Consider the following 25,288-nt stretch of genomic DNA (forward strand, 5'->3'; position numbering starts at 1 on the left):
ACACTGGGTGCTTCGTTCTTTAATAGGTTCAAGGCACAAAATGTGTCCAGTTGTTAATATTCTTTTTCTCCTTATTTCAGATTCAGTACAGAAAAGGCTATCATACTGAAATGTCTTCGAAGTAAACAGGTAATAAAAACAGAGACAACAGTTTAGCAATACAGGTCACTATTGCTAAAACACTTCAACAAAATTAGAAGGGTATTACAACTATTTGAGTGTATAAATTCTATACTTGCATTTATATAAATATATGTGAACTTGAATCTGTAGGAAATTGAATGTGGAAAAAGCTTGTCTCTCTTTAAACTGAAGAGGTTAAGTAGGGTTCACAGTTGGACTGAAGGAACTTGAATTTAGTTTCAGTAACTGGAATAAGCTTGGATACTATGTATTCCAAATAGTTTTTATAGTAAAACACTCAATGAACTTGAATTTAAATGGCATCTTCAGATACCATGCAGCTAAAACTTATTTTAGCTTCAACTGTCAAGAGAACTCTCATCAACTGACTCTCAGAAATGATTCAGAAGTAAAAGCTGCCAGCTCTTAAAATAAAAAATCAGCACATTACTACCCCACCAAGGAATCTGATGGTGATGGTGTTTCACAGCTCCTTATACTCTAGCCTTTTCATAAAATCTAGGACTATCTTTCTATGGATAGGTGGCTTTGGGCTATCTATAACATCAGAGCTATCTGTCCTTTGGGATGGAAAAGATTATGGACTCTGTTAAGAAATCCAAATCGTAATTTTCTCAACCTGAGCCCTTCTTTTTTTTTCCCCCTCTGTTCTGCTGATGACTTTCAAAAGTGTTCTTAAGCTTTTTTTTTTGTCAATTGAACTAGTTTTCTTTATTTTTCCAAACAAACATATCACAGAGATTTAGTGTATTTTGTTGGCTAGGCTAAGACTTGACCCATGATAACCATTTGTTGCTGAATGAATATAGAAGATAATGCAAGTGGTAGCCGAAGTTGGGCAGGAAATCTGGAGCTCTGCCCTTTTTCTCCAAGACAACTCATTCTACAAAACAACACTCAGGGTCCATCAAGTACACTTAACCAATCTGAAAAAGCACTGAGAATGCCACAAGTATCATCTATGATTTTATTTATGAACTCTATATTAAAAGGGAGTTTTATGCAGCTCTTTTCCATTCCACTACTACTTCTATTTGCATTCCTCATAAGCATTGGATTAAACTGATTATATTACACACACTATGGGATAAGGTTGAATGTAATAAACCCAGTTGGAAGATCAGTTATCAAAATATGAAACATGTTTAAGACAAAGGTATTACTTCTCAGTGTAACCAAATCCTAAACCAGACGAAAGTAAAAGTGTGCTGTGAGCTTTTCAGTCCTAGGAAATCTCCTTTGTTGAATAAGACATGGGCTTGCATCTTCATCCTATTATCTATCAGTTAATAAGAAAATCTCATCTCACAAAAATAAAGCAAATGTAATGGTTAAAATTCAGTATACTTATTTAAAGTAGTGTCAAGTATCTGCCATAAACATGACAAAAGATTCATCTTTAATATATTGAAAGTCTACCAAATGCATTAAAAAATACCATGCCTGGATAGAATAAATAAGACATATGGCTTGAAAAGTAAAATTGCAGAAGAGGAAATGCAAATGGCTACTAAGTATGTGAAAAAAGTTGTATCTTAATAGTGATCAGTTGTATTAGTCTGTGTCTAATCAGGAGACAGAAACCACACAGTCATTTAAACAGGGGAAATTTAATATAAAGAATTACTTAGCTGTGAAGATAGAGTAACTATAAAAATGTGAAGAGAACTCCAAAGGGTACCCTAAGGCTGAGGAAGAATACCCCACAAAGGAAAAGCTTGGAGTGAGGAGCTGAGAATTCACTGGAGAAGGTGTGGTTGCAGCCCAGTGGATAAGGGAGACATCCTCTGGTTGCCCAGCACACAGCAGGGCCACAGTCATAGGACAAGCAGGAACAACCCTCTGGAGTGTGGATCACGTGGGCAGGTGAGCAAAGGGACTTGGGGCTTCTCTGCAGGCACAAAGCCAGATCACAGGGTGTCGGTGTCTGGAGGTCTGCAGGAAACAAAGTCTGGGGGCACAGGTAAGCTGAGGCTGAAGGGTAGGCACACAAATGAAGTCAAGGGCGCTGCTGCCGGTGCTGCTAGGACTGGGGGGGCTGCAGGAGCCATCTCTGCAGGAACCTAGTACAACTCTGTGTATGCCTTGGACTGTGGCATCTTTGAGGCTGCATGGGACAAAGGTGGGGCAAGTGGTTTACCAGATGATCAGCCCCACAAGGCACTCTCTGGGAGCATGCACCAAGTTGAGAAGGTGTGGAGAGTAATGATCTGAGCTAGGACACAGGCCTCTACTGGGCCTCCAGGCCGTGCCACCACAAACCAAATCAAAAGCTACAAAAGGGATTGGAGGAACCCAACAAGATAAAGAGAGCTGCACCCTACAGGCAACTAGCACTGAAGAAACCACTCTGGGTAGAGAGAGCAGTGAAGGAAGAAAGTCAGCTTCCCAGGATCAGGAAAGACCAACTTCCTCCTACAGTGTTTCTCCAGTGCCCCCTACTGACAAAGCATGACATCATGTAAGCTGCAAAGGAAGCATATAGAAAGGCTCCCATGTACATTTTCACAGACAACAACAAAGAGTGAATGTGGAGCAGAGGCGCAATAAAATAACTGGCGTGTCAACAAAATGCAAAGCGAAGGAAAGTGAAATTCATCTATTAAAGAAGATTAAGAAATGCTAATATTAAATACTCAACAAATTACAATGAGATGGTCACTTAAACTACTGGTAGAAATACAAATGAATATAACTTCTCTTGAAAGCAATTTCGTAATAAGTTCATCCTATAATTCTACTTGAAGGATCTTATATGAAAATAATCAGATATAAGATGATTATTATTTATTGTGATAAAAGGAGGTAAATAGCCTAATGTTCAAAAATAGGAAAAAAAGATTAAGGAAGGAAAGAAACATTTACCTATAAAATGTTATGCAGCTCTTAAATTGTTTTCTAATAAATTTTAATTATAAGAGTAAATTCTCCTTATGTATCTGGATAAGAATATAGATACAATATCCAAAAGTTTATTATCCATAAGATATATAGATATATGTTTATATATGTATGTATATTATTATTTGTACATAAACACTACAAACCAAAAACATGTTAAATGTGGTTATGTCTGGTTTGTAGAATTATGTATGGGTGATTCATGTTTTTCATATTTTTCTACACTTGTTAAATAATCTGTAATGAACATGTATTGCTTTTTCTATTTAGGAAATAGAAAATTTATGATTAAAAAGTTGCCAACAAAAAAGTAGCAAGTACATGCAAGCACAGAGTTCTACTAGATGCAAAAAAATTCAAATAAATTATTCAAGTGAGATGTTAACATCACTACTGTGGTAGTTTTAAAATATATGTATGAAGTCATTGATACTCCTCCTCTCAAGATATGGAGCCTAATCTTCCTCACCTTGCCAATGGGCTGGACTTAGTAACTCACTTCTAAGGAACAGAGGAAAGCAGAAGTGCCAGGCTGTGGCTTTGGAGACTAGGTCAGCAAAGTCACTGTGGTGTCCTCCTTGCTTGTTCTCTTGGATTGCTTGCTCTGGGGGGAGCCAACTGCCACATCCAGAGTAGCACTAGGGAAAGGCCTATATAACAGGAACTGAGACCTTCTTCCAAAAGCCCAAAAGCCAACAAGGAACTGAGGCACCCCGTCCACAGCCCACAGCCGTGGGTGTGCGCCATCGGCCAGCCCCAGTCAAGCCTTCCATGACTGCAGCCCTGGCAAAGAGCTTGACTACAACCTCATGAGAGACCTGAGCCAAAAATCCCAGCTAAACCACTCCTGGATTCCTGATCCTCAGAAAATGTGTGAGGTACGAAATGTTTGTTGTAGTATGCTGCTATGTTTTAGGATAATTTGTTACATAACAATAGATAACTGATATAATTTCTGAGACAAAAATCTGTTCACTTCAGAGTCATCTTTACATAATACAAGAATATAAACTTTTGTCACAAAACCGTTCATCCTTGTTTTAGGTGGTCCAAATATTTCACTACCAGTTACATATTAGTTCAAATTCAGTTCTAGATAATGTTATACTTATTAATGGTAGAGGACCTGTCACATTCATCTTTGTATACTTTGTTGTACTTAATATGGTGTCCTGTGTATAGGATGTGCTCAATAAAAATCAATTGAATAAAAGACTGAATGAATTAATGAATGAATAAAAGAATGAGTGAATAAATTGTCTAAAATATTTTTTTTAAATCCCCTGTATATATGCCTCCTTTTTCACAACTCTGATCTAGTAGCTAAAAACATATCGAAACTTTTCTATATGGTTTTCCCTAATATGGTGGTGTATTTTATCATCTCTTGGCAGTATGAAATATACAGTTAGGCAGTGTTACTATGGAATTTTGTTTAGGGTTGTTCAACTTGGCTTCAAGAACTGAAGAAATCCATTTGCAAGGCAGTTGATTAGGTGGAAAAGATGGCAGATGTATCTATTATATTGAGATATCTACATGTGAAAGGAAAGGAATAGGATGCAATTCAAGAGGGCAAAACCCCAACAGCATCCATTTTTCTTCTAAATAACAGCTAAACTATTAGACTGAGACATTTGAAATTGTCCATATTTGGCCTACAAAAGCAGCAATTTTATATTGTTGAAACTAACCACACTTAGCATTTGCCTTACATAGATCAACTCATTTAACATCCATTACACTCCTGTGAGGAAATTAATCTTTCAACCTGATTTTAAAGATGAGGAAAGTAAGCCATGGAGAGGTTAGGAGATTTGCTAAGCTCTTTAGTAGAAGACTGAGGTAGGATTTGAACTTACGGCTCCAGAAACCACACTCTTAACCACTAGAATATATAGCCTCACCCTAATTACACACCCTCAAATGGCATCTCTCTGTCTTCACTTGTAATATAGAAATAATAGTACCTACTTCATTATACAGTTGTAGGAGTTATAGGAATAATATATTTAAAGGCTGACACTTTGCACATAAGAAGTGTGTGATAAATATTAGCTATTGTTATAACTAAACTACAATATGTCCTCACCCAACACTGTAGCCTAGGCTTTCACTAAGTCTTACTGCCCACAACTACTTTATTCTTGTCTCAGAACCCACCCATCTGAATCACTCACCATTCGCGCTCACACTCTCCACATCTATCTGTTAAAACATGCCTATTTTCTAGTCATTGGCCAGGGTCACTCCTTCCATGAACTTTCCTGGTCTCTGTGGCTATGTGTGATCTCAAACTCCTGGGTTCCACATTAGTTAGCTCTGCTCTTGTGACATTGGAAACGTGAAATCTGCCCATTATTATAATTCCTTATGTGTTTATATCTTGTTTAAATCCATTAGTGATCTGGCCATATCATATTCATATTATTCCCTGCAACGCCTAGCACAGTGTATTGAATACAATAGATACTTAAATGTTTATTGGATTTAATTTGCTAGTATATATGAACATGCTGAAATTACTGGAGTGAGGAAAAACTGAAATCAAGTAAAGAGCACTATAATGAGAATTAAACATTTTCTCTAAACAAAATCATTAATTTAGTAAGCACTAAAATATCACTGCTTATTTTTACTTCATTACACACAAAACAAGAATCTGCAAAACTAAGTCGAAATGATAAGTTCTTTATGTCATTTATGCCAGGATTTCCAGGGAAAAGACTACTATTACAAATCATCACTGAAAGCTCAAGTGAATATAAATATGTTAGGACCCCTTGGTGACAATGTCAACATCATATCTCGGGTAAAGATAAAAGGGAATGCAGTCATGTAAGTACCTTTATTGTAAAACACATTTCATTCAGTTCATCAATAATCATTTTCAGTAGTGATACAGATAGAAACCACAAATGGCACTTGGGGTCTTTTTCACTCCAGAATCCCAGCAGCCAGGTCCCAGTTCAATATGGTAGCTCATTACATCCACCTGAGGTTTTTTGTTTGTTTGTTTGTTTGTTTGTTTATTTATTTATTTATTTATTTATTTATTTATGGCTGCATTGGGTCTTCGTTTCTGTGCGAGGGCTTTCTCTAGTTGTGGCAAGCAGGGACCACTCTTCATCGCGGTGCACGGGCCTCTCACTATCGCGGCCTCTCTTGTTGCGGAGCACAGGCTCCAGACTCGCAGGCTCAGTAGTTGTGGCTCACGGGCCTAGTTGCTCTGCGGCATGTGGGATCTTCCCAGACCAGGGCTCGAACCCGTGTGCCCTGCATTGGCAGGCAGATTCTCAACCACTGCGCCACCAGGGAAGCCCCCCACCTGAGGTTTTGAAAGGCCCCTTGGTTTCATATTTCTGTTGCTGCTTCTGAGAAGTAGAAAGCTTATGGGGAGAGAGAAGGAATGGAAGTGGGTTGTAGGAGAGTTACAATAAGTAGATTTCTCTGCTGAGTAGGAAAGGAGAGATTTAGTGTAGACTAGCTAATGTTCCTGAGTAACATTGCTAGTAGCTGAAAAATGGTGTTGATTCTTCTTTTGAATATTAGACATGCATTTCATTATTAATGAAAATCAAAAAGCAGTTCTCAGCAAAGATTGTACATTGACATATGCTGGAATCATTTAGCCTCCCAAAAGAGACTGGCACTTTTTAATCAGTTTGGACCCCTAAAAAAAAAGCAAATAAGCACATCTGTGAGAAAGAGAAAACAGCTAAGCAGCTCTGATCCCCAAACAGAAAATCTTTAAGACTTCCCTTTTGCATGCCTGAGATGGGATCTAATACACCTGCCTCTCAAGGTCTCAGAATTTCTCACAGGCCTAGTCCCTTAGCTTAAGGACTTAATTAACTGCAATGCCTCATCCACTTTCAGGACCCCAGATCTAGAATAAATAAAAATTTGCTTCCTCCTCACAAAAATATGGCACTCTTTTGCTGCAGGGTAAGAATGAACAATCAACATCAGCTTCGCGCTGCATTTTAAAACAGCTCTAGGGTAATCCCATGCTAAATCACTACATATTCAGGTATAGAAATTCAAGAGGAACAAAACCACTAAAATTGATCAGATTATCTCTGCTCCCTTCATATGTACTGGTGTAGACCTTGATATTAAGTCCAAAAGTTTTCCCCAATTTTTACCTGTATAGTCCTTATTCAAATAAAAATCATTTGTGGAAGCCCAAGTAGATAAAAGTGAAATCTTTAGCTTAGTGGAAATGGGACCCCTAGAACTCCACTGCTAAGGTATGAACACACACACATCTGAGGGATAGATGACTCGCACTCCTAAGAGCCTCTAGGATCCTGTAGAAAATGGTTAGAAGTCTAGTAATTTAGTTCTTCTTCCCACCTTCAAACAGTACCACACCTAATTTGTCTAGAAAGATTGAAATCTATTTAGGCTTGTTTTTAAAAATACCTCTGGAATTTACATATCCTTACTTCCACGGTGACCCATGACTTTTTTTGTTCTGTTTTGTTTGAATGTTAATTTATTTCCTTTTTTTAATTCATGTTTTAAAATTGAATAGTTAATTTACAATGTTGTATTAGATTCAGGTGTACAGCAAAGTGATTCAAGTATATACATCTATTCTTTTTCAGATTCTTTTCCATTATAGGTTATTACAAGGCATTGAATATAGTTCCCTGTGCTATATGGTAGATCCTCATTGTTTATCTATTTTATACACAGTAGTGTGTATATGTTAATCTCAAACTCCTAATTTATCGCCCCCCACCCCCTGCCATCCCCTCTGGTAACCATTAAGTTTGTTTTCTATGTCTGTGAGTCTATTTCTGTTTTGGAAATAAGTTCATTTATATCATTTTTTAGATTCCACATAGAAGTTGTATCATATGGTATTTGTCTTTCTCTGTCTGACTTACTTCACTTAGTATGATTATCTCTAGGTCCATCCATGTTGCTGCAAATGGCATTACTTCACTCTTTTTTATGGCTGAGTAATATTCCATTGTGTATATATATCACATCTTCTTCGCCCATTCATCTGTCGATGGACATTTAGGTTGCTTCCATGTCTTGACTACTGTAAATAGTGCTGCTATGAACACTGGAGTGCATGTATCTTTTTGAATTAGAGTTTTCGTCTTTTCTGGATAAATGCTCAGGAGCAGGATTGCTGGATCATATAGTAGCTCTATTTTTAGTTTTTTTAAGGAACCTCCATACAGTTCTCCATAGTGGCTGCACCAATTTACATTCCCACCAACAGTGCAAGAGGGTTCCCTTTTCTCCACACCCTCTCCAGCATTTATTATTTGTAGACCTTTTAATGATGGCCATTCTGACTGGTGTGAGGTGATACCTCATTGTAGTTTTAATTTGCATTTCTCTGATAATTAGTGATATTGAGCATCTTTTCATGTGCCTGTTGGCCATCTGTATGTCTTCTTTGGAGAAATGTCTATTTAGGTCTTCTGCCCATTTTTTGATTGGATTGTTTGGTTTTTTGGTATTAAGCTGTATGAGCTGTTTGTATGTTTCAGAAATTAATCCCTTGTCAGTAGTATTGTTTGCAAATATTTTCTTCCAGCCTGTACATTGTCTGTATAGGAGACTGCTAAACTGTCATCCATCTGAAGACTTTGGAGTAAACATTACTAGTCTATTTCTCCAAATCCTGTGACATGCTTTTCAAACCTTTTTACATTCTAGATACTGCTGGACATAACAACTTGACAAGATCCTTTTAAAATGGGTCACCTCTCATCTCTTTTGAAATCCCAATTCAATAATAGTAACAATATACCAGAAAGAATAAAGCCTACTGATGCTAAAAAGAAAAAAAAAAAAACCATCAATGTAAGAGCTATAATGAACTTCTGAGAAATAAAGTCATTGGTGTGATATTAATCAACATATCAAAATGCAGAGCAAGAAGCTCAGAATAGTAACATTAGAGAAGTACCAGCAGTAAAAGACCAGAAAGTCATTGACTTCTGAGCTGCTTTGGTTCTTATCTCCTGCTCAGCCCATTTTTTTAAACTTCCTAAAGATTCCTGAAGTCACTACTATCCTTTCAATGTACTAATTTTTACTTAGGTAAGCCAGAATTTGATCCTATTATTTACAACTAAAGAACCCCAACTAACATACCAGCTTAAAAAATAACTGTGTAAATATATGGGAGAAATAATATTTAAATATGCAAGGGCCCCAAAAGTTTATCACCCGGGTCCCATTCTGAAAAAATACATAAATACATACATACATAACTTAAGAATGTAGCCAAAAAAACTTAAAAGAATCCAAGAAAAAAAACACAAAATAGGATGTTAGAAATAGTCAATTTTACACAGAGTTACACTTAAAAAGAAACTCTTAGTGGACAGCCATAAATCAGGCCCAGAAATAACTAAATCCAAACTGAAAGATTAAGTCAGAGGACTTTTCAAATGTTATCAAACTTTAAGTTTCAAATCTTATCAAACTTTAAGATGATAGAATATTCTATTACAAAAACTGTATGATTAAGAACCTGATATAATTTAGCGGTGTGATAAATTTTAGTGGTGTGATGAAAGTAGATGCTTTATTTGTCAACATGGAAAAAGAATGGTAATTAGAAACTCTCAAAAAAGAAGGATGTACTAGGAAATCATAGTCCAAATATGTAAAACTAAATAAATGTGGCATATTTTCTGCAGTTGATAGTAAGTAAGAAAAAAGACTTCATTTAATCTTGACACTTTTTAAGTGATACAGGATAAGTCATTAAACTATTGGTCAATCCATTCATTGTACAGCTGTAAATAATATTACAGTTAAACACACTATTGAACACTATTTAATACCTTCCAGTTTTTGGATCAACCTATTGACAAAGCATATAAACCTTACATTTACAAAGCAGGATGAGTAAACCTAGACAGTGTGGAAGTAATGGTATAGCTTTAAAAAGGAAAGCTGGCAAAGAAATCAAAAGAAGTTTAGACATGTTAATTATGTTTTGGAAAATCACTAGATGCTGATTGAAGTCGAAGGACCAAGAAATAGAGTATAACCAATAAAAGAGCTAAAACTACAAAAATACTTTACCTAAAAAAAAAAATTGAGAGTCTACTGGTAGTATTGTCGAAGTTAATGTAAGTATACTATATTCTTTAAGTGACAGCAATATTTTAAAAAACTATTAAGGTAATAATGGTAATCACTAGGAATACTAAAAGTGAAAACTTAAACTGCTTACCTTTTGGGAATGGGAAATGTACCCTGCTCTTCTGTCTGAACTCTTGCCATGTTCATGTATTACTTATGTAATTTTCAAAAATTGTGTAATATATCATAAGAAAGTAAATACAGTATTCCAGAGTGACCTGATCCATGTGGTTGCGATATCACATTGCTTAATCTGATCCTTGTTTTTTCTCCAGAAGTGCATCCCAGGATTGCAATAGTTTTGATAGTAGACCCATCAAGTTGTACGCCTAGACTACTTAAACCAGCAAGTCTTTCCCCGTGAACTTGTGTTGAGTCACAACTAAAAGCAGAACTTTGCTTTTTTTATTGTTAAATTTCATGTATTATTTTCAAACCATCATTTCAACCTGCCCAAATTCCTGCTAATTCTTGTTAACTTTCTTCTATGTTATATTCTGTTGGGTGACAGATAAGTATCTCAGGCTACAATTATCATTCCCCACTGACCTGGAGGAGAGAATTTCTGAGTAGTTTTCTCCTTAAAACTGCTGAAGTCTACAATTCACATTATTATTTCATGAAATATGAAATTCCTTTTCTTTGGAAGATCCAAATTCACCTTGTATGGTTGAGTTTCTTATTTTATTCCTTCTTTTTGTTTCATTCTTATTCTTACCAACATTAATTTTGGTTCACTTTTTTCTCCTTAGAACTTTCCTGCATTCTGGTTTACTTCTCAAAATATGTCTTCCATCTTGTTTAAAAATGTTTTACCCTCCCACTAGCCATAGCTAGAAAGGCAGTCTTCAAACCTGCCCACTTTCTCTTTTAACAGGCAGAACAGATTCACATAATTGACTATTCTAATCTCAGAAAAGAAAACAAAGAAAATGCATGTAGGTCCCTGGAGCAGTTAGTCTAACTTGGATTATCTACAGACTGCTAATTGGCTAAGCCTCTTCACTTCTGGGATTTTGGTTCCATGGAGACTCCCAAAGCCACTAGGTATTATTCATTTGCATTACAGTCAAACCTAGACCTCTTCCACAAACACAGAGGCACAAAGACTCACCGAAATTCTTGATGATAAGATTCCAAAATATTTCGATCATATATTCCTATATTTTTTGCTAAGCCTATTCATATAAGGTTATTGCTTTTATATTCCAGTCTTACCTTTGTATTTAATGTCCCCAAAATCTTTCACTTCCTTTCATAAATAGGTTATTTTTCAATTGTTTTATTATTTTTGTTACTGTCCTTGGTTCCAACTTCTCACTAAGTTAGATATATAAAAATATTGGGAAGGGAGGGAGGAAATAGTTTATGATTATCTACTTTCACCTTAGGAAAGTGGTTCTTAAAGTGGTCGCCAAACCAGCAGCATCAGTAGCACCTGGGAACTTGTTAGAAATGCAAATAATCAGACCTCACTCTAGCTCTATTAAATTAGGAACGCTGGGGATGGAAAATATTGATTTTGTTTTAACAAGCCCTCCAAGTAACTCTGATGCACACGAATATTTCAGAATCACCTCCTTAAAATAATCATACGGAGATATACTTGGTCGAACTTTATAGATGGTGCAGAATTACATATAATAAGCATTTCTATCTGAAGAAATTCATCTAGCAAATTTTAATTAACATGATATATTCTTCAGATAGCCCCTATTTTCTCCTTTAATTTGTGGAGAAATCCTAAAAGAAAGTAGAGAGGGAAGGGGAGGGAAGGGGAAAAGTTTGGGCTTTTCAATGATTAAGTTGAAGAGCACCGTCAGACAAAAAGTGTGGGAAAAAAAGCACACAGAAATCTTCCTATCATGCTATTGATGAAATAGTTCAAGCAAGAAGCATTCACACTCAAGGGCAAGAACACTTCAAGAAAATTCCTTTGGGAATTTTTAGGCGCAGGCCCTTCTGCAAAAGTGTTTATCTGTGTGGATATGGGGTTGTTACTCAGGTAGAGATCTGTTTTCTGAATGTTTTACAAAAAAGTGAAAAGGGCTTTAAAGTAAATAAATGGGCACTTGTGACTATTTTCATTTTGTGTATCAGCTGGTCTGGGAGTCAGCAAAATTTTTTTGTGAACAGCCAGATAATATTTGGAGCTTTGCAGTTCATTCAGTCTGTCACAACTACTCAGTCTTACAACTACTCGATTCTGCTGTTGTAAAAAGCGGCCATAGACAACACGCAAATAAATGGGCAAGGCTGTGTGCCAACACAACCTTGTTTACATAAACAGGGAGTGGAGCTGAGTTAGCCAGAGGGCTGTAGTTTGCCTACCTTTGACTAGACCATAGATATATGACTTTTAACATAAGCACATGTACAGTTTAGGTGAAAAAGTAGAAAAGAGCCACTGAAGGTAATTGAGGCATTCATGAAAATTGTTACCTGTGAAAACGTTTCCCTGGGCCACTGCTAAACCTAGTCCTAACTAGGACTAACTAGCCCCAGCCTGTTTTGACTGTAAAGCCTGCTATATTATATTTTATTTTTTGAACTGCACGCTTGCATTCTTCTACTCGGATACTATTACCTACTATATCCTAGTTTCTGCTTCTTAAGTCATGCCCCCAGGAGAATGGTCCATCCCAGGTCCCCTCCATGAATTAACATGAATTTTCTGTGCCACACAGGGATGGTAGGATTACCATGCTATTCTTAGAAATTTAAATCATACAACGTTACCATCTTACGAAAAGTCATTTGCTTGTTAACTGTATGCAATTACATTAGTTACACAAAACAGTCTCCTGGTAGTCAGTTTGGTGTGTATGCACAGAGACACTTTTTTCTGGTCACTGTTCTTTTCTCTTTCGCTTCTTCAACCCCCTGTTCTAATGATCTGCCACTGAGAAAATGCAATCCTTTTCACCTAAACCGGTTTCCTAGTTAAGCCCCAAACCACATTTGGTGACTCTACCTGATTATGCCCCCAGAAATTTCTAGAATGAAGCTACAGTTTGCCCAGACAGGTCTTTAAACTGTTATTTCTTTAAAATTCCTCTATATTTCCAAGGACACCATTTCTCTATAATGAGAAAGTCTTCAACTCATCCTTCTTCCTCCCACCCTCAGTCCTAAACATCTCAGTTCACCTGGTGTCATGACTTTGTATTTATCCTTATTCATGTCTAACACGCCTAGTTCCCTCAAATGAACATAAATATTAACATATCTTAAACCCAAATATAGTCAATTACACCGATCCACTTAAACTGTGACTTTCTCCTAATCCATTCATGATTGGCATGGAGAAAGGATTTTTTTTTTTTTTTAAACTTTACCGTAAGAGTGCTAAGAGAATAGACAAGGAAACAGAGATACCTCTTCTTGGAGACACATTTCACTTTTCTCTGCTTGACAGCACATCTCCACCAGGTGAGCAAAATCCACAATAACTGATTGGAACTGCATCTCTGTTGCATATGGTTCATGCTTCACAAGGTTGCTGAGGAGTCTGAATAAGAAATGAGTGGCAAAAATACAAGCACTCCCTGAGTTCTAGAAGGCCAGCTTGCAAACCTGCCTTGCTTATTTAAAGCTGCACACCACCCATGCCTTTGCATAGCTCTCACTCTTAAGTTTACAGGCCCTGAAAATGCCCTGATGTCCTCATAGTTTTCACAATATCCATCTCCATCTTTTATTCAACATATTTTTCTTCAAGCACATCTCATCAATATAACTATTATATTAAATTTAATTACCTTTATGTGATTATTACTAGGGTAAATATTATTTTCTATTTTTATTACATTGGGTGGTAAATAGGTTATACAATAAATTAGCTTTTCCTATAATATTTTGTTATGAACAACATTTATTCTAAACAACTAACTTCCCAATAAATATTACAAGTATAACACACCTGGAAGTTGAGGGCCCCTTATATGTTATTAATAATAAAACCAATACACTAATTTGAAACTTCAGTAGTTTGACAATCATCTCAGATTTCCCTCACAGAATGAGTTTCCCCACAACTATATAAACATCGGTTTTTCAACCACTTCAAATATTTAAAATTATAAACTGGTTTCTGTCTCTCTATTTAATAAAATAGTATCCCAAATCTTCCAATGTTGTCTTTTTTTTTTTTTTTTCCTTTACTGATCAAGAGAGATTTAACTACAAAGAAAACAAGGCACAAAGGGTAGGGGAAATGTACATTAATCCATATTTTATTGCTTACCCAAAAACCTTCACTTACTCTTCATTTTCAAATTCACACTGATAATACCGAGTGGCCTAATTTGTACTTGAATAAGTATAAAAGAAAATATCTCAAAGCTTTAAGTAGCTATTTCTATGACACTCTAACCCAAGGGTCCGGCAAATATTTCAGCCTTTTTCAGCCAAGAGGCAAAATTGAGGATATTATATAAGTACTTATATCACAAGACTGAGAACTCCAGGCCCGCCCCACCCCTGGGGTGGGCTGCCCCAAGTGGCTGGCGGGCACAGTTTGTGCCAGTTGCCATCAGCTGGAAACGATGGTGAAGAGGGACCAGCCAGTGGGGAAGGGGGCGCGCGCCGCTTGTCTCACTCTGTGCCCCAGTGACACGCCCTTTTCTTCTCCCCGCACCCCGCTCTCATTGCGGGCAGCTGGCCCAAGGCAAGGTGACTCTGAGTCGCTTGACTCCTGGACTGAGATGCCACCCACCCCTCTGCTGCCCGGCAGTCGTCAACAGTGAAGTCCCCAACATGCACGTGGCACCAGCGCAGGCACTGGGCAGAGCGAGCTCGGTCCCAGGCGGGGAAGGCAGGAGCGAAGCCGGGAACAGAGGCGAAGCAGACGCGGCGCTCTGCAGCTCCCAGGCTTAGCTTGTTCAGGCGGTGCCCGCAGGACCTACAGAAACAGCCCTGGCCAGATGGCCGTAGCGTGCTGACCCCATCTAAGCAATCAGATATTTAGCTTAACTTGGTAGCGCCCTGGACATGCCTCTGAACTTCCCATTTCAACTCCACCCTCTCCCACCCTCCCCCCAACCCCCAGCCTTGAGGATAGACAGAGCTGAAACAGCAGCCTGACTGAAGATAAGGAAGCACAAGTCAATTTTCTTTCCGGAAACTACTACAGTCATGAGGTGGGTTTGAGAAGCATGTAATCACTGCATCTCTGAGCACCAGCAAGACACAGTCAATAGAAGCTAGGAGATTTTAATTAACTCCATGTTTGCCCCTAATCCTAAGACCTGGGAATTTAGAAAAAAATCAGAGAGGGGACAAAGACATATGTACAAAAATATTCATTGCCACAATTTATGATACTTAGAAACTGAAAACAATTTTCATGCCCAGAAACAGGGACTGGTTAAGTTCATTATTGTACCCATATACTGGAATATTAAAAAGCCATTAAAATGCTGTTTTGAAGAATAATCAGTGACAAAACTGCATACATTATCATTTTTAAAGCTACATTAAAAATGATGACAACAGCCAAGATCTTTTGAGTATCTTGATACTTGTTCTGTTTCAGACAATGTGCTGAAAATTTATAAATGTTACCTTGTGTAATGCTCTCTGTCACCTCCTTAATAAGGCTCTATGTCATCTCCACTTTGCATTTGTAACACTAGTTTCAACTCCTTGGGAATAATATACATCTGGGCATATATAACAAGCCAGTGAGGTGAGCCTCCCTCCCAGAAGGCATGAGGATTGAGAACTACTTTCGAGAACTCGTCCTGAGACAAGAAGTCAGGCTCACAGACTTCCGCCCATTAAGAAAGGTCTGGTCAGTGGAAAACGGGAGTAATTCAGTGGTTCCCCAGATGGGCCTCCATTACACTCAATTCTGAGTTATATGGAATCAGGATAACTCTTTGAAAGGGGGCTGTAAGAGTGTTTTCATTAAAGTCCTGCACACCGTTAAGACACAAGCAGCACTGCCACAGCACCTGCTAAATGTGTACAATCCTGAGGTTTGGGGGAGGTCTTATTTTTTCCTTACAACAAAACATAAAGCAACTTTGTCATCAATTGAAAGGGATCCAGTCTGCTGCTGAGCAGGAGACAGCAGTACCTGGAGGGCATGACTGCTCCCAGTGGCACAGGAGTGGTGCCAAGGATCCAGGAATGCCTGGAGGATTCCTGCGGAGGGGGAGAGGCAAGGGGAGTTTCATAAGCTCTCCCCTGAGGATTCTGAGGATAATTGCTGGAACTGAAATTCTGTATAAGCGGGTAGTAGCAAGAATGTGCAAAACTTGCATTATTATGTATTCAAACCATAGACTGATGGACAGAGGGCAATTGTGGGAGTGTGCGCTTGTATACAGATATGGAATTATATATCCCTACACTCTACATATATTTATAATGGGTATCTCTGCAGTGTTGGAATAAAAGTATTATGTTTTTCTTCTCTTTTCTATATTTTCTAAATTTTCTGCAAAGACTATGTATTACTTTAATAATAAAGTAAATCAACATTTTACAAAGAAATAGAATAGTATAAGCATTCTTTTTTCTATCCAACCATTCTGTACATATTTGATCTTATTTTAAATTATGTTTTATTATAGTTGAGACATGTACATATTCAATTTTCCAATTAGACCTAAACTTGATCCCACTTGAAAGAAAACACTGTGCTTGTTTGTATCTCTGTATCATTCAAGTCTGTATGGTTATGTATGATGTATGGTCAAAACAGTTGATACTATCTTTGAATAATAATTATCAGTTTTTAACAAATTAATTATTCAAAGTGAGAAATACAGGCTACTTCCCATTGGAATTTTGGTGGTTTTTGTCTCAGAATATATTCCCCCACAGATAACAGTATTGCTACGATACTGAAATTCACTAACCAACCCATAAAAGCATAGGACAGCTTCAGTCCCATGTTACAGAAACTAACCATCATGAGTACCTACACAGTGAGATTACCCCATTTCCCAGCACCCACTGGGGCTTCTATGGTCTGGCCTAGGGGATTCAGCACCCCAAGTGGCCAAAGCTGGTATAGGAGGGGCACTGGTTTTACTGTGAGTTCATGCAAAATCTGGACTTCTTTTTCCTTCCAACGTCATAAAAAGTGCACAAACTTTGCAGTCAAACTTACTTCGGCTCAAGTTAGGACCTCCACTCACTAGTCTGTGTGACGATGGGTAAGATACTTAACCTCTCTGACCCTACTCTATAAAATGAGAATTTGAACACCTACATTGCAAGGTTTTTGTGAGGACCAAAAATAATACTACATTAAAGGGCTGAGTACAGTAACTGGCATACTGCAGGCACTTATAAATAGTGTCAAAGATAATATGAATAATTATATTAATTATTTCATCAAATTATGGCAACGATAATGAATAATTATAGTAATAGCACAACTTGCAACTTTCGTTTCAAATTATTGGTTGCTTCCAACCACAGTCTCCCTTCTCCCTGACTCCCACAATAAATGGTACATTGTCACAGCTTCTCACCTACTTATTCATTTGTTCACTCAGCAAATAATTGATGAGCATTTTTATAATTTCCCTGAGGGTCTGAGCTGTAGACTTAACAATAATAGAGAAACCTAGTGGAGGAGGTAGGAAGGCTCCCTCATATATACCCTTCTTCTCTTTCCTCACAAGCTCTGGGATTCCAATTGTCTTCATGGTTTGACCCCTCCCAACCCCTCTAGTCTCAGCCCCAAAAGTTTCTCTCCCCTCTCTCACCTATGCCTCAGACACACCCAACTATTCTGCTCTCTCCTCTGTCCTGCTGGGTCAGCTGGTTTCTGGATGCATGTCCCTAGAGGCACCAGTAGAGGGAACACTTGCATGACCGCTGAGCTTCCAGATCAGGTGGCAGCTGCTTACCTAAAGCACCGGGAGCTCAGCTCTGTGCTCTGTGACGACCTAGATGGGTGGGATGGGGGGCTGGAGGTGGGAGGGAGGTCCAAGAGGGAGGGGATATAGGTATACATACAGCTGATGCACTTCATTGTACAGCAGAAACTAACACAACACTGTAAAGCAATTATACTCCAATAAATAAACAAACAAGGAGAAACACTTTCACTGTACTGGGATAGGTAAGGGGAAAAAAGGGTCCCATTATGAGAATGCAGGTCTGGGAGTGAGATTTGGAGCAGAGGTATCAGCAGGTCATGGTACCTTTCCTTGACACTCCAGATATGAAGGCTGCCTTTTCTACAGCTGGGGACTCTGTGCCATTTGGAAGCTAGGCCCCCCTCCCTTATAACGACTTGCCACATACCTGTGATCTGCTTGCAGTGGATTTATCTCTCCTGTCCATTTCCTCACACCCACCCAGCCCATCCCCCGGATCTCTCTACCTATCAACCTAACTGCTGTTTTAAAACATTTCCCCTAATTCTATTCATCCCTTTAGTTTTAAATTTTTTAATTTACCTTTTAAAATATTAGATCCTACTTTTAATCCTCAACACCATCAAGTTGTTTCCAGCTTTTCATTTCAATGATATTAATCTTTTATTTTCATTACATTTATTCACCCTTTCATTTAAAGCACATTCTAGTCTTTATATACTATCTTAAGTCTTAACATTTCAACTCTGTATTTTTCTTAATTGGATTTTAAATTCTTTTCCTTTGAACTTCTATTCTCTTTATTTCCTCTGTCTTATTCCATGACCTCATTTCTGCCTTCTCTTTATAATCCTGCTGAATTTTGTCTTTCCCCTCCAGGAGCTCCTTCACTTGTTTTTTTTTTTTTCTTTTTTGTGTGTATGTGGACTTATGCTATGATGATCAGTCAGAACTATATAGGGGTGAAAGCCATGGAGAGAACCCCTACCACTTCCCAGGAAACTGGAGAGCTTTGTCCAGCCCAGCCCTTGACTCCCAGTATGTATCCTCCCAGAATATTCTAGAAATCTCTACATTAGCTGTCTCTGTGTTATTGCTTTCTCCATACAGAAAACACAGTGAATTCACTAGAACACGGATGCTTCCTAATATTTCACACTTTTCATTATCTAGCCCTTACATGAAGAGTTTCAAGTATTAAAAATTATCACCAGCATTATAACCCCTTGATTAGGGCACACTAACAGCTACGTGTTGGTAGTTAAGCATATGTGCTTTGAGCCAGGTAGCTTGGGTACAAATTCCAGTTCAACAACTTATTTACCTGTTGCATGATCTCATACCATTTCTTCTTGCCTCCTTAGCCTCAGTTTCCTCACAATCAAAATGGGGTAATAATAGTATCTACCCCCTAAATCTGCAGTAAGGATTTGGTGAGATGACATACATAAAGGGTGCCTATCTATGCCAGAGAATTTCCTCAAGAGAAAGCAAAGCCCGAACTCTAAAAATAAAGTATTATCTTCTCACATCAGCCTGGGCTAAAGAAAGAATGGCTAACTAAGTGTTACAATGGTTTTTGGAATGTTTACTGGAAAGGTTTACAGTCTAGTTTGTGATCAGCTCACCTTGGGAACTGAAGAAAGGACCTCAAGGGTCCGTTGGCTTATGAATTTTAAGTACTGTGATAAAACAGAATAAGTGACAACCTTGCGCTTGCTGACCACGGGAATGTGTTTATTCCCAAGGCAACAAAAACTTCGCCTCACTTGGCAAGGTGATACTGTTGGACTAATAATATTTAGACTCTCCAAGAGCAAGTCTTAGAGTAAATAAATTAATTAGAAGTAAGCTACCAACCATTTCTAATGACCTTGGGGGAGAAGGAACCATGAGGACGAGGGCCTGCTTTCTCCCAAGGGCAGGATCAGGGGCATGTGAGGAGGGTGTGAAGAGTGGGTGGGCACTAAAGGGGAGCTGCCCCACTGCCAGGAGGTGGAGTGCTTTTGATGCATTGTGTTGATTCAGGGTAACCAGAATATATATATTATATATATAAACAAAGATCCTTACTTTTGCTTTTCGGTTTGTAATTCCTCCTCCTGAGCTCTGCACAAGTCCTCATTAAGGTTGACAACTTGGTCACAGGATAAATGTGGAGAAGTGTAAGTTGCATCTACTTGCAGATCATCAAAGCAAGGCTTCCTGAAGGCATACGAGTCATCACAGCAGTGACCCACGCCGGCATTGATAGGCTCTGCCTCGTGTCTTCTGCATAAAGCTCCAAGAATTAGCTTTGCCTTCCCCAGAAAAGAATTGAAATAAGAACCATAAGGTTTGTGGTCATTAATATTATTTTTTGTATCCATAGAAAAGTATTCTCAAATTCTAGTGTCTGCTCATTTGGCCTGGATTTCACTGTCTGGGAAAGAGCAAGTGTCAGGTGAGGCCTGGTTCTCAGCCTTGTCCTCCTCTTCCTGTCATCCTCAAAAGTGAGTTCCCTTGGACCCCACCTCCCAATTCCTCCCCAGTGTGCCGTTTATAGACCAGTGTTGACTTGAGGCAGGAGTTTCTTATGCTCCATCCAATTGAAATCAAGTCTCAGGTCAACATGACTGCTAATTTGACCCAGATGCAAGACTGATGATTGCACTTCTAGAAAAGCTCAAATGCAATGTGTTTCTGTGTTTTATAACTGGACATCTGTAACTACCGCAGAACTTGGTCTATGATAAATCACCTATAAACACTTGTTGAATTAATGAAAAAGTGAATAAATGAATGGTGAAAGGAATCCCTGGATCTTATTTCAGTTGTCTCCTTCCATTTTCTTGTCTCCTTCTGGAACAGTCACCTTGCCTTGCTCCCAGGGTGTGTCTGATACTTATCCTGATGTTGGCTGCAAGGCTGCCTGTATTCCCCTCTGAGTATAATGACCACACAAATTCCCTGTCACTTATGTATGTGGGGATGAAGTGACTGAAACCAGTGAGCAGCAACATTTAATTTATGAATTTATCGAAGTAACCAAAGAGATCACTTAAAAACAAGGTTTTAGGAACATAAATCAAGAGTTCCCCAAGGAAGGCATGATTAGATAATAAAAATTTATAATAAACTAAAAGGAAGACAGAGCTGGATAATAAAAAATTTTAAATCTGTAACCAAAACAACTATATGTTATCAGAAAAAAAGACTAACTTAGCATAGAGGAGATGCTCTACCAAGAATATAAGACAAAGAAAGCTGTCACCAAACAAGAATTCAGTAGCATTAAAATATACCACTTGAGAGAGACCTAGAGATGAGCATCCAGGTCCTGGAGTGATGTTCTCCATTGCTAGGAGGGAATAATTCATATCCCTGGAAGAAATATCCCTCAGGACCATCCCTGCCTTTCCTCTGATTCCATTGGCATGAATATCCATATCCTACTTCAACTTCCCAAGTAATGTGATTCAGGGAAAAGTGTAGCCTAGTTATTAGACCCAATTATTCTTGACATTGAGAAGACATTTCTCACTGTAAATGAATACCTGGTATTCTGTCTAATGAAGGTAACACTTGTAAGTTTGATGTAAGATAACAGAAAATATAAATATTTGGTCTTTGACCCTGGTTCCTGACACAAAGGTCCTGGTATGCTTATAAATTGCTAAGTGATAAGGGCATTAGGAGCAGCTTTTGTTCTAATGAGATGACTCTGAGTGAGCTCCTGGGGGGCTCCTGGACAGGGGCTGGTCTCCAGAAAGACCGAGCCATGATTAGAAGCTTGGAATTTTTAGCCCCACCCCCATGCTCCAGAGAGGGGAAAGAGGCTGGAATAGAGTTAATAATTGGTCATGTCTATGTGAGGAAGCCTCCATAAAATCCCAATAGTATGGGGTTCAGTGAGCTTTCAGGTGAGTGAACACATCCATGTACCAAGAGGGTGAGACACCCCAACTCCACAGGGAGTTCCTGCACTTGGGACCCTCCCAGGCCTCACCCTATGTATCTCTTATCTGGCTGTTCTTCTGCATCTTTTTCATATCCTTCAATAAACTGGTAACTGTGTTTTCCTGAGTTCTGTGAACTGCTCTAGAAAATTAATTGAACCCAAGGAGGGGGTCATGGAAACCTCCGATTTCTAGCTAATCAGTCAGAAGCACAGGTGACAACTTGGAATTGTGATTGGCATCTGAAGTGAGGTGGGAGCAGTCTTGTGGAACTGAGCCCTCAACCTGTGGGATCTGATGCTATCTCCAAGCAGATAGTGTTAGAATTGAGTTAAATTGTAGGATTCCCAGTGCTTGCTTTGGGGGGAAAAAAAAAAAACCCACACATCTGGTGTCAGAAATGTTGTGAGTATGGTAATTCTGTGAGAGTAAAGGAGAAACACAAGAGGAAATTGGGTGGTTTTTTCCTACACTTTTGATTAGTATGAATTAGTCTAAAATCAGCAAAATCGCTTTTGTTGACTTGAAAATCCAGGGAATAGACCTTGGGATATGATCCAGGCAAAGGTCTGGTGAATCTGACATCCCCAAGTGTTTACAAAGTGATAGTCTTATCTCTGCTGCTAATCAAAGACAGTTGGCATGAACTGACCAGAAATAAATTCTCTTAAGGACAGAATTATTAGGTTCCATTGACAATTCATAGACATGTCCACCAACATGAGACTGATTGCTGGGGCTTGGAGTTCAGAACCTTTAACAACAGACAAACATGCAGTCGAGGGTGTGCTTACCGAGTTCTCCATGCAAGCAAACTGTTGCTCATCATTCAGTGGACAACATTTGGTGGCAGCAGCTGCCATGTTCTTCGTGAATATAACCAACTCCTGAGCAGATAGTTGTGGGGCTTTCTTAGTATAAAGGACTATGAGCCTGAAAGAATAATTTCCTCTTATTCCTGGCAATGGCAATGTGCCCAAAATGAAGAATTCTACAAAGTCTTCCTCAATATCTGACATTGTCTCTGATGTGGGATGAGCAAGACATTAGATTGGTTTTAAGTCTATCCTTTTAGTTCTTGACCCAGTGGCTCAATGGCTTATTCAGTATACCTGGAATTCCCTTTCCACCTCACACATTGCTCCACTCTGATCCATCTTCTTTCTACTTATGAAGGATACTGTGATAGCTAATTTGGATGGCTGCAAAATCAGACTCATAGTCAACAGCTTCTGAAATAAATATATGCACCAGCCATTAAAGCATCTATTGGTTGTCTACGACGTGTAGGAATAGAAGCTACAGCAACGATCAGGAAACATGTCCTACTCTCATGGTCTCACACCCCTGGGGGTGTGAGGGAGATAGAGGAGTACAATCAGTGTAATGAGAGGAATAGAGAATGCTATAGGTGCACACAGAATGACATCTAATCCCATCCCAGGGAGGTCAGGTAGGCTTCCTAGAGGAAATGACATGTGAGCTGAGATCTGACAATAACTAAAAATGAGCCAGGTGAAGGGGAGTGAAAGTAAGAGGGGAGCATTTAGAAAGTCACTGAGTGTGATTTTTTTCTTAATTAGAGGGGACTGGGAATTGGAGAGAGGAGAAGGAAGAAATCTTAACTATAGAATCAGATTTACGTTGTTTTTAAGATAATTATGGTTGCTATATAAAGAATGGATTGGAGGTGGGCAAGAGGCAAAGTGAGGGAAGAAAAGTCCATGCCAGTAATTCAAGTGATGGCCTGAACTAGGAGAGTGGTAGTGGGAACTGAGGGATATGGAGAGAGATTTTAATGAGAAAGACTCTGCAGAACTGAATTTGAGGACAACAAAATATCAGAATCATTTATTGCATTTATATTATAATGGAGTTAGGGGAAGAATTTAGCTATAACATCTAATGAAATAGTCAACCTAATCCAGTGCTTCTTCAAGTGTGACCCCTGGATTGGCAGCATCCCCTGGGTACTTGTTAGAAATAAAAATTCTTATGCCCCACCCCAGATTTACTGAATCAGAAACTCTAGGGGTGCGCTGTATTTAACAAGTCCTCCAGGTAATTTTGATGCACTCTAAAGTTTGAGAGCCACAGTCTAATCCTTAAGCTAGACATTAGCAATTAAACACAACAGTAAAAAAATAATAATAAGCCAAATATTCTAAAACAAGAATAATTTTTTTGGATCCATTATTCTGGACATTTAATTTAAGCTCAATATTATGGGACATTATATCAAACTGAACTTTTCCTCAATACTCTGCTTCTTTTTTTTTCTTTTTTTTTTTTTTTTTTTTGAGTAGAGTTCCCTGTGCTATACAGCAGGTTCTTATTAGTTACCTATTTTATATCTGTTTGAATTTTAAGATCATTTTATCAAAACACACACACACACATACACACACACACACACACACTAAACTGTTTGGACTTTTATTGAAATAACATCCACAAACATGTAGTGCTCTCCACCTGCTTTTCTGCATTCAGTTGTATATTTTTTTTTTCTGAATTTTTGAATTTTATTTTATTTATTTTTTTATACAGCAGGTTCTTATTAGTTATCCATTTTATACATATTAGTGTATATATATGTGATGAATTGGGAGATTGGGATTAACATATATACTCTGCTTCTTAATAGACCATTACAGTAAGATCTTAAAGATAACTGAAAATTGGCTTTTTTTGTTTTTTTTTGATATCTTAATCTTTGAAATACAACGGGATTTACCAGGCTCTCTGCACACAAAGAGTTACGTGTGCTCCCTCTGACTAAGGTACCTATTTATCTCTACTCTTAATGGTGAAAATACTGTATTTGCTATATTGACCTGACTTGAAACTGACAAAGAAAACCTAGATTAGATTTCTGTTGCAGCCTTGACTCCAAATTGCGTGCAAAGCCCCAAACTAAATATCCAGGTGAAGGGTAGAGGGCTCCTATGGGATTGCAGAAGGGCAGTCAGGGTCTGCTGGCTCCCTGACCTCTGGGCATTGATTGGAATCTGGAAACTGGCCTAAAAAGCAATGTAAAAGCACCCAAGGTTATGTGGACAACTGTCTTATCAAGACAAAGATAGCTAGGTTAATTCTGAACTGAGTTTTTCCTTGGCCTCTGAGATTTTAAGGTTGACTATAGACTCTTAGCAACTCTCAGCAGCAGAAGTCAACAAAAACTCACGAACAACCATAAATCTGGACAATATCTTGGAAGCATACCTGTCATGGAAGTTACTATCTCCTAATTTCTCATGTAAATCACACTGATTTTTCACTTGCTCATGGCTTTCACGAACCACTCTTTGAAACATCTCTTCCTGAAAA

At 38.3% G+C, this 25,288-nt stretch overlaps 2 protein-coding genes across 14 annotated transcripts in view; one reads left to right on the top strand and one right to left on the bottom strand.

The window, feature by feature from the left end:
* Positions 1 to 5,771, top strand: part of RASSF6 (Ras association domain family member 6) — a 79,659-nt gene extending 73,888 nt beyond the window's left edge. The window contains exons 11-12 of one of the 2 annotated variants that reach the window (XM_082390276.1): positions 81 to 129; positions 3,316 to 5,771. In XM_082390276.1, coding sequence (XP_082246402.1) covers positions 81 to 129; positions 3,316 to 3,333 — 67 coding nt within the window. In that variant the 3' untranslated portion in view covers positions 3,334 to 5,771. Of the gene's footprint in view, positions 1 to 80 lie in introns of both variants that reach the window. The other variant, XM_082390275.1, reaches the window with a different exon arrangement.
* LOC309627871 (alpha-fetoprotein-like) overlaps positions 1 to 25,288 on the bottom strand; it is a 263,638-nt gene that overhangs the window by 209,096 nt on the left and 29,254 nt on the right. For 7 of the 12 annotated variants that reach the window (XM_082390210.1, XM_082390215.1, XM_082390216.1 and 4 more), the window contains 5 exons: positions 25,184 to 25,281; positions 22,753 to 22,891; positions 20,094 to 20,320; positions 13,555 to 13,687; positions 5,875 to 6,718 (listed from right to left, as the gene is read on the bottom strand). In XM_082390210.1, the coding sequence (XP_082246336.1) occupies positions 6,674 to 6,718; positions 13,555 to 13,687; positions 20,094 to 20,320; positions 22,753 to 22,891; positions 25,184 to 25,281 (642 nt within the window). In that variant the 3' untranslated portion in view covers positions 5,875 to 6,673. Of the gene's footprint in view, positions 1 to 5,874; positions 11,497 to 13,554; positions 13,688 to 20,093; positions 20,321 to 22,752; positions 22,892 to 25,183; positions 25,282 to 25,288 lie in introns of those variants that run through there. The other 5 variants (XR_014244002.1, XR_014244003.1, XR_014244004.1 and 2 more) reach the window with 2 other exon arrangements.

The sequence above is a fragment of the Balaenoptera borealis genome (assembly GCF_965194805.1).
Source record: "Balaenoptera borealis genome assembly, chromosome: 4".
Lineage (NCBI taxonomy): Eukaryota > Metazoa > Chordata > Mammalia > Artiodactyla > Balaenopteridae > Balaenoptera > Balaenoptera borealis.